The 10096-nt window shown below is 56.3% G+C and overlaps 1 gene segment (V, D, J or C); it reads left to right on the top strand.

The window, feature by feature from the left end:
- Positions 1-234: 234 nt before the first annotated feature.
- LOC120760655 (Ig lambda chain V-1 region-like) lies at positions 235-4770 on the top strand. The segment is given in 3 exon segments: positions 235-277; positions 3663-3971; positions 4724-4770. Coding segments are annotated over 3 exon segments (399 nt in total).
- Positions 4771-10096: the final 5326 nt, after the last annotated feature.

The following is a 10096-nucleotide window of genomic DNA, read 5'->3' as shown; positions in this document are numbered from 1 at the left end:
GCTGAAAGTGCATCAGTCATATTGGGAAAGGAACAGGCAACCCAGAGCGATCTTTGGTGGGCCAGCGGTGCCTGCAGCATGTGGGGGTAGCACTGGGACAGGACCTCCAGGGAACACTGAGTGCCACATATCCATGGAGGGCCTGTGCCTGGGCAGGTAGGGGCTTAAAAAGCAGGTCAACACTCACAGCACAGCCCCATCAGTTTGAGGACATGGAGCTGGTGGGATTGCACCATGGCCTGGGCCCTTCTCCTCACAGTGCTTTCCCACAGCTTAGGTGCCATGGCCAGACTTGCTGTGCCTGAACAGCAAGAGCACAGGGGCCACATCCTCTTCCTTGCAGAGGTCTGTGCTCCTGGGACACTGACTGACCTCTGTCTTCACCTCTCTCTTCTCTCCCTCTCCAGGTTCCCTGGTCCAGGCAGCGCTGACTCAGCCACCCTCGCTGTCACACAACGTGGGAGACACCGTCAGGATCACCTGCTCTGGGCTTAGCAGCTGGAGCAATGCTGGCTGGTACCAGCAGAAGGTCCCTGGCACTGCCCCTGTCACTGTGATCTACAACAGCAACAGCAGACCCTCGGGCATCCCTTCGCGATTCTCCGGTTCTGCATCCGGCACCACAGCCACGTTAACCATCACTGGGGTCCAAGCCGAGGACGAGGCTGTCTATTTCTGTGGTGCTGCTGACAGCAGCAGTGGTGCTGCACAGTGACACAGAACAATGGGGAAGTGATTCAAAAGCCTCCTGCCTCAGCTGTCTCTTAGAGTCTTATGACTGTGCCTATCTCCCATCATTTGGAAAAGGGATGACCTCCCAGCAGCTCTGTCCCTGCACACTGCACCAGGCCCTGTGCTCCCCAGCTGGTGTCCAGGGCCCTGCTGGCTGCCTCAGAGCCCTGCTGTGCCAGGAGCCCCTGGACATCACCCAAGGGGGTTTAGCCTTGTGGCTCCAGCACCAAGAGCTGGGGAAATGCCATGGGCCATGGAGCTGGGCCAAAGCTTTGCCTTCAAAGCCTAGGAAGGGACATTTCCCATGAGTGCTGTAGCTCCGGGGTCATGCATGAGGCTGTCAGGGCAGATCATGGCTGGTCACACACTCTGTTGTGTTCTAGAGGAGCTGCTAGGCTGAGGCTGTGTTTACTCAGTGCCCCCGCACTGGGCTCACTTTCAGCCTGTGCAGGAGTCTCCAGGCACCTCTGACCCTCAGGGAAGCCCCTGGCCCTGGACAATGTCCTGCTATGACCCCACAGCAGCAAGGAGCCTGAACCCATCCTCATCCTCTGTTGTCTGAGCAGCTGGCACCTGGCTGGGCCATGTCCCCCTCCTCGCCGTGTTATCCATCCCTGGTGCAGACATCCTGGCCAGACTCATTGTGACCAGCTGGGGACTTTGAACACGGGAGTCCAATCATTGTCCCACTGCCTGGGGAGATCTGTGTTCCCAGGTCACTGACTCACACCCTCTTCTCCCCTCTCTCCTCTCCCTCTCCAGGTTCCCAGTCCAGGCAGCATCACTGAGTCAGCCATCCTCACTGCCAGCATAGGAGAGACCATCAAAATCCCCTGCTCTGGGAGTAGCTCTGGCAACTATGGCTGGTCCCTGGCACTGTCCCTGTCACTGTGATCTACCAGAATGACAAGAGACCCTCGGGCATCCCTTCACGATTCTCTGGATCCACATCCAGCTTCACAGCCATGTTAACCATCACTGGGGTCCAAGCTGAGGACGAGGCTGTCTATTTCTGTGGTGGCAGTGACAGCAGTGGTGCTGGTATAGTGACACAGATTTTCAAGTGATGTACAGAGGAACTAAAATTTGAGACCTTCTGTCATTTTCAGGGCCAAGCAGAGTTGTGGATGTGGGATTGGAGAAAGTTTTTGTCTCCTCCACATGATCCTGGCCCTGAATTTTGCCCATTTTGTGTCCTAGAGAGTGGGAGGTGACTTTGTGACTGATAATCATTGTTCTGCTCCCTACAAAACCCATAGTGTGGCTTTGTCTCCCACTGTTCTCTGACCTAATGACCATGTCCTCCTGCTGGTGCCTCTGTGCTGGGATACCCAGGGCTGAGCTCTGCTCTCTAGTTGTGCCTGTGGCCATTTTCCATGTCTGTTCTCCTTTTACTGTTGCATTCCCTATATCCTTATCAAGGTATGTCTGTGCTCCTGGGACACTGGCTGACCCCTGTCATCTCCCCTCTCTCCTCTCCCTCTCCAGGCTCCCTGGTCCAGGCAGCAGCAGTGAATCAGCCATCCTCACTGTCAGCCAATGTGGGAGACACCGTCAGGATCACCTGCTCTGGGGCTAGCAGCAGCTGGTATGCCTGGTTCCAGCAGAAGGTCCCTGGCACTGCCCCTGTCACTGTGATCTACTACAGTGATGAGAGACCCTCGGGCATCCCTTCGCGATTCTCTGGATCTGGGTCCGGTTCCTCAAACACGTTAACCATCACTGGGGTCCAAGCCGAGGACGAGGCTGTCTATTTCTGTGGTAGCTGGGACAGCAGCAGTGATGCTGCCACAGAGGCACAAAGGAGTCTTGAAGTGATACAAAAACCCACCATGGCATAGTTCTGTGTGGAGTTCCTACGTTCCAGTATCAAGCATCAGGGTAGAGGTTCCTGCATTACTGAACCCTGTATTTTCCCATCTCCTTTTCCAGCTCCCCTCGTCTGGGCAGTATTGCCTAGTCAGCCATCCTTGGTGTCAGCTAACCTTAGAGAAACCACAAAGATCAGCTGTTATGGGCTTAGCAGTAGCTAAACTTATGCTGGCTGATCCAGGCAGGGGTTCCCTGGCAGTGTCCCTGTTACTAGAGCAACAACATACCATCGAGAATCCCTTCGCAATTTTCCTTGTCTGCCTCCACTCCCAAAGGAGCAGCATTTGGAAAGGCAGAGGCAGGTCTGGGAAGGGTGGTGTGGAGAGGTCTGTGCAGGTGTGTGGGGCTGGCCAGGCTGGCTACCTCCCCTTGTGCCCCAGGGGCTGCACGATGCAGAGGACTTCTGTTCCCTGTGGTGCTGCTCACAAGGAGGAGAGTCACTGGTGCTGGGGCAGTGCCTGCAGTGGGGGTGTTGTGGCACCTCAGCACAGGTGGGGGGCCATGAGCTTGGCTGGGGGCAGCTGCAGGTGCGGAGCCCTGCACAGAAGCCCCTGTGTGGGAAGGGAGCAGCTGGATGAGCTGATCTTTGCTAAGACTGAGGTGTCTTTGCCCACAAACCTCCATCCAGCTGAGCATAGTCCTGTGGCCTAAGATACACCAGCTTGTGGTGTCCTGGCTGCAGCAGGACCTGTTTTTCCCAGCTGAATGCTCAAGGTAGCAAGTGGCCTGGAGTGATCTTCCTGCATTGGTGGACAAGGGAACAGTGGAACAGGAGCAGTCAGGAAATGTTGGGGGCCAGATTTCATGACGGGTCTCTCTTGGGCAGATAAGAGGGTGTTGGGTGCCACAATGTGAGGATATGAAGCTGATGGGATCACACTGTGGCCTGGGCTCCTCCTCTCCTTGCAGTGCTTGCCCACAGCTCAGGAGCCATGGCCAGACTTGCTGAGCCTGAATGCCTTTGGGCAGAGGGGCCCCATCCTGCTGCTCAGGCAGGTCTGTGCTCCAGGGACAATGACTGACCACCCTTTCCTCCCCTCTCTTCTCTCCCTCTCCAGGTTCCCTGGTCCAGGCAGCAGTGACTCAGCAGCCACCCTCGCTGTCACACAACGTGGGAGACACTGTCAGGATCACCTGCTCTGGGCTTAGTAGCAGCTATGATGCTGGCTGGTACCAACAGAAGGTCCCTGGCACTGGCCCTGTCACTGTGATCTATGGCAGCAACGGCAGACCCTCGGGCATCCCTTCGCGATTCTCCGGATCCCGGTCCGGCTCCACGGCCACGTTAACCATCACTGGGGTCCAAGCCGAGGACGAGGCTGTCTATTTCTGTGGTAGCGATGACAGCAGCAGTACTGATGAGGGTGATGAAGCCAGTGACTATTGGGGAAGTGAGACACAGAACCCAGGGTCAAGAGAGGGAGGTTTTGAGCCATCTTTTCTCATGGCCAAACCAAGCTGTGATAGTGGAGTTGAGGCAGGTTCCTGTCCCCTGCCTAAGGACATGAATGTGCATGACAAGGCACAGGAGGTCACTCTTTCCCATGTCCCCATAATAGGAATGGCACTGCCTCATTCCCAGCCCTGTTGTCTTTTGCTTCAGGCTGCCCCCTCCTGCTGCTGCTGCTGCTGAAGCTGCCTCTGCTACACTGCCCTGGGCCAGCCTGGGCTCTGATTCCCCCATGTTTCTGTAGCCATGACCAGGTCCCTTTCCCTCAGAGGGTGAGGTTCTAGTGTTCTGTTGCTGCCAGTTCTCCTTCCAGGGCCATGGGTCTCGAATGTTCCTCTCCGTCTTGATGCTGTGTGTCCCACTGTGGCATGAGGACCATGGGCAGAGGAGCCCTGTCACACTGCCTGGGCAGGAATGTGCTCCTAGGGAAAGAACTGACTCTTCTGGTGTTACCGCTCACCTTCTCCAGGCTCCCTGGCCTAGGCAGGATCACTGAGTCAGCCATCGTCAGTGACATCAAACATGGTGAAACTGTCAAGATTGCCTGCTCCGGGAGTAGCAACAACTATGGCTGGTACCAGCAGAAGGTCCCTGGCACTGCCCCTGTCACAGTGATCTATCTTGATGATAACAGACCCTTGGGCATCCCTTCACAGTTCTCTGCATCCATATTCGGCACCATGACCACGTTAACCATCACTGGGGTCCAAGCTTAGGATGAGGTTGTCTTTTTCTGTCGTGCCTGGGAGACCAGCAGCTATGCTAGCCAAGGTCCACAGCACAGCCCCACAAGGGTGAGTACCTGGGACTGGTGGGATTGCACCATGGCCTGGGCCCCTCCCCCTCTGCAGTGCTGACCCACAGCTCAGGAGCCATGGCCAGAGTCACTGCCAGGAGACCCTTTGGGCCATGTCCCCTGCCCAGCCTGATCTGTGCTCGTGGGACACTGACTTACCCCTATTTTCTCCCCTCTCCTCCTCCCTCTCCAGGTTCCCTGGTCCAGGCAGTGGTGACTCAGCCATCCTCGCCGTCAGCCAATGTAGGAGACACCGTCAGGATCACCTGCTCTGGGGCTAGCTATGGCAGCTGGAATGCCTGGTTCCAGCAGAAGGTCCCTGGCACTGCCCCTGTCACTGTGATCTATAGGGATACCAACAGACCCTCGGGCATCCCTTCGCGGTTCTCCGGATCCCAGTCCGGCTCCTCAGCCACGTTAACCATCACTGGGGTCCAAGCCGAGGACGAGGCTGTCTATTTCTGTGGTAGCTATGAAGGCAGCAGCAGCAGCAGCAGCTATGGTGTGTGGTGACAATGAGGAATAGAAAGTGACAGTGAATCAAAATGCAGAGGAAAGATTTTGGCCCTTGTCCCTCCTGGCAGCTCATGGTGTAGCTGTGTTCCCCACAGCCTCTTGGTACTGATGACCATGTGCTGCCAGAGCTGTTTCTATGCACCCTTCAGCAATGGGCTGGGCTCTGCTCCTGGAGTGTGCTGTGGCCATGTCCATGTCTGACTGTTGCATTCCCTATAACCTTGTCCAGGCAGGGGTGTGTACCTGGTACACTGACTGAGCTCCTCTTCTCCCCTCTCTTTCCCCGCTCTCCAGGTACCCTGGTCCAGGCAGCAGCAGTGAGTCAGCTGCCCTCGCTGTCAGCCAACGTGGGAGAGACTGTCAGAATCACCTGCTCTGAAGGCAATCTCAAAAACTAATTTGCCTGGTACCAGAAGGTCCCTGGCACTGCCCCTGTCACTGTGATCTATGCTGATGACAAGAGACCCTCGGGCATCCCTTCGCGATTCTCCGGTTCTGCATCCGGCTCCACAGCCACGTTAACCATCACTGGGGTCCAAGCCGAGGACGAGGCTGTCTATTTCTGTGGTGGCAAGGACAGCAGCAGTACTGCTGGTGAAGCGACAAATACAGAGAAATTAAAAACATAGATTTTCACAGATTTTCACTCCTTCTTAGGGCCAAGCAAAGTTGTGGATGTGGAACTGGGGCAGGTTTATGTCTCCCCTGCATGACCATGGTTATGAATTCCCTTTTTTGTCCTAGAGAGCAGGAGGTGACTTTCTGGCTGGGGTCCATTCTCCTCATCCCTACAAAACCCATGGTATAGCAGTGTTCCCCACCTCTTCTCCACTGCCTCTTGCTTCAGGTGAGCACATCCTCCTGCATCTGCCAGAGCTGCCTCTCTGCTCAAATGCCTTGCCCTGGGCTCTACTCCTCAAATATGCTGGTGACTGTGTCTGGGTCCATTCTGTGACATTCCCTGTAACCTTGCTCGCTAGCCAGGTCTGTTCTCCTGGGACATTGACTAACACCCTCTCCTCCCCTCTCTCCTCGCCCTCTCCAGGTTCCCTGGTCCAGGCAGCAGCAGTGAATCAGCCATCCTCACTGTCAGCCAATGTGGGAGACACCGTCAGGATCACCTGCTCTGGGGGTAGCTATGGCTATGGCTGGTACCAGCAGAAGGTCCCTGGCACTGCCCCTGTCACTGTGATCTATGCTGATAGCCAGAGACCCTCGGGCATCCCTTCGCGATTCTCCGGATCCTGGTCCAGCTCCACGGGCACATTAACCATCACTGGGGTCCAAGCCGAGGACGAGGCTGTCTATTTCTGTGGAAGCAGGGACAGCAGCAGTGGCAGCTGGTATGGTGATACAGAGAGATGTAGAAATGAAGTACAGTGGAATTAAAACTGGAGCGTCTCTGCCCTCTCTCTCACAGCTGAGCAGGCCACTGGGCTTGGTGCAGCTTCACGACCCTCTTCATGACCATTGGCTCTGAATGGCCTCCTGCTTGCCCCACGCTGTGCAGGAGACCCTGGGGCTGTGCAGTGCCTGGCACTGTCGTGTCACAGCTCCACCACCTCATTCTCCTGCCAGCCACCTCCTCCTCTTCCTCAGCCAGCTCTCTTCATGGGGCCATGGCCTTGGGCTCAGGCCTTGGGCTCTGTTTCAGGCAGTGATCTCTCTGTCCCCCCAGGACCTTTTGACACAGCAGTCTCCTCCTGCAGGTCAGAGAGGCTGCCCTGGGGCACAGACTGACACCCCTCTTCTTCCCTCTCGCTCTCCACATTCCCTGGTCTGGGCAGCATCTCTGAGTCAGCCATCCGAGATGTCTGCCAGTGTGGGAGAGACTCTCAAGGTCAGTAGCAGTGGCTGTGCCTGGTCCCAGCAGAAGTCCCTGTCACTGTGATCTATGATACCAGCATGAGACCCACAGTGGTGCTGGTCCCTGCCAGTTCATGGCTGATGCCAGCACATCTCTGGAGAAAGCAACTGTGCCAGAGGACCCTGTGTCTGTGTCAGTGGCTCTCTCCTGTGGGCACAGGCTGCCGTGGCAGCATGCCATACAGAAACCCTGATGGTTGTGGCCAGGCCTGGAGCAATCTCTGCAGCTGATGGAAGCCGTGGCGGGGGTGAGAGGCAGCAAGGGCAGAGTCCTGTGCCGGGCTCTGCTCTCAGTTCCTGCACTGCTGTCCCTGAGCCCTTCTTGTCCCCACACGGTGTCAGTGTGGCTCCACTGCACAGTGCTCAGGCTCCCCGGACACGCAGGAGGCGAAGGGGCTGCGGCCAGCCCGGTGCCAGCGAGTGCCAGCGAGGTTCAGAGCAGCCCCGCAGGCTCCTTCGGCGGCTGCCGTGGGCCGTGCTGTGCGCAGGAGGCAGAGGGGCTGCCCCTGGCCGGACAAGAGTGCAGGTGCTACATGCTCCTGGTTGGTACAAACACCGGACCAGCTCTACCCACAGTTGCTGAAAAGCTGCTGGACACCTTCAGGCTCACTTTGAATTTGGAGGAACTGGTGGGTCGATTTTCCTTAGTGTTGTGGAGCCTTGAAGCTCCTGGTCTTGGTGTGGTTCCCATTCCCTTTCAAAGCCCCTTTTCTCTGCTCTACAGTTCTCTTGTAGCAATTCAGAGAGGCCCAAGGTGGCACCTTCAATTGAAGCATGTGTGCAGCAAGTCTGTGGTCCTACTGTGTAGGAACAGGCTTAGAGTGGTCCCTAGCTGATTTGGGAGCTCAGCAGTCATGCTGGTGAAGAAGGAGACGACCCAGACGAATCTTGTTGCCTTTTGGAGGGACAGAGATTCCTGCAGTGGGCTGAGGGAGCAGTGGGACAGGAGTTCCAAGGAATAATTTGGGGCCATATATCCATGGAGGGCCTGTGGGGCAGGTAGGGACTTAAAAGCAGGTCAACACCCACAGCACAGCCCTGTCAGTGTGAGGATATGGAGCTGCTGGGATTGCACCACGGCCTGGGCCCTTCTCCTCCTCACAGTGCTCACTCACAGCTCAGGTGCCATGGCCAGACTTGCTGTGCCTGGACAGAGCTTTTGGGCACAGGGGCCCATCCTGCTGCCCAGGCGGGTTTGTGCACCTGGGACACTGACTGACCCCTGTCTTCTCCTCTCTCTTCTCTCCCTCTCCAGGTTCCCTGGTCCAGGCAGCGCTGACTCAGCAGCCACCCTCGCTGTCACACAACGTGGGAGACACCGTCAGGATCACCTGCTCTGGTAGCAGCTACAGCTATGGCTGGCACCAGCAGTGGCCCTGTCACTGTGATCTATGCTAATGACAAGAGACCCTCGGGCATCCCTTCGCGATTCTCCGGATCCCAGTCCGGCTCCTCAGCCACGTTAACCATCACTGGGGTCCAAGCCGAGGACGAGGCTGTCTATTTCTGTGGTAGCTATGAAGGCAGCAGCAGCAGCAGCAGCTATGGTGTGCGGTGACAATGAGGAATAGAAAGTGACAGTGAATCAAAATGCAGAGGAAAGATTTTGTCCCTTGTCCCTCCTGGCAGCTCATAGTGTAGCTGTGTTCCCCACAGCCTCTTGGTACTGATGACCATGTGCTGCCAGAGCTGTTTCTATGCACCCTTCAGCAATGGGCTGGCCTCTGCTTCTGGAATGTGCCTGTGACCATGTCCCTGTGTTTTGTCCATGGCTGTTGCATTCCCTGTAACTTTGTCCAGGCAGGTCTGTGCTCCTGGGACACTGATTGGCTCCACTCTTCTCTTTTCTCTCCGTTTCCACATGCCCTGGTCCAGGGACCACTGAGTCAGCAGCCATCCTCAGTTCCAGCCAGTGTGTCAGGACTGTCAGGATCTCCTGCTCTGGGGTTAGCAGCGGATATGGCTATGGCTGGTTCCAGCAGAAGGTCCCTGGCACTGCCCCTGTCACTGTGATCTACAACAATGACAAGAGACCCTCGGGCATCCCTTCGCGATTCTCCGGCTCTGGGGGCACGTTAACCATCACTGGGGTCCAAGCCGAGGACGAGGCTGTCTATTTCTGTGGTGCCTGGGATGGCAGTGCTGGTCAGGATTGAGGTACCCTGCAGGATGGTGGCTGTTGACCATGGATGCTGGGGGATGTTGAACATGGGATGCTGTTTCTGAGGAATGACTGAGGTTTGAGAACTGCAGTTTACTGGAATGGTTTTGCAGATTGATAGTGCACCAGAGGCCCTTGACTTTAGGGATCCCTGGCGGGACCAACACCCTGTTCTGCCATCTGGACATTTAGCCATCACCATGTCAGATGTAACTCACCATAAATCTGGCAGTTTTTCTCAGCATTTAAAGTGTGGTATGAAAAGTATCCACTAATGAGGGAGCTGAGTGGAAGCCGGGGAAAGATGTACTGGCAGGTTCCTGACTTGTGAATGGAGTCTGAATTTCATGGAGGAGCCATAACCCAAGCATGTAGTGCCTTAAAAAGGTCCACAGTGTGGACAAAGTGTGAGGACACGGAGCTGGTGGGATTGCACCATGGTCTGGGATCCTCCCCTCCTCACAATGTTCACCTACAGCTCGGGTGCCATGGCTACCACTTGCTGTGCCTGGACAGGGCTTCTGCACACAGGGCCACATCCTGCTGCTCTGGAAAAGCTGTGCTCCTGGGGTGCAGATTGGCTTCCTGTCTTCTCCCCTCTCTTCTCTCCCTCCCCAGGTTCCCTGGTCCAGGCAGCAGTGACTCAGCAGCCACCCTCGCTGTCACACAATGTGGGAGACACTGTCAGGATCACCTGCTCTGG

This window comes from Hirundo rustica, chromosome 17, assembly GCF_015227805.2.
Source record: "Hirundo rustica isolate bHirRus1 chromosome 17, bHirRus1.pri.v3, whole genome shotgun sequence".
Taxonomy (NCBI): Eukaryota; Metazoa; Chordata; class Aves; order Passeriformes; family Hirundinidae; genus Hirundo; species Hirundo rustica.
Note: the sequence above shows the minus strand (reverse complement) of the source record. Positions and strands in the feature narration are given on the sequence as shown.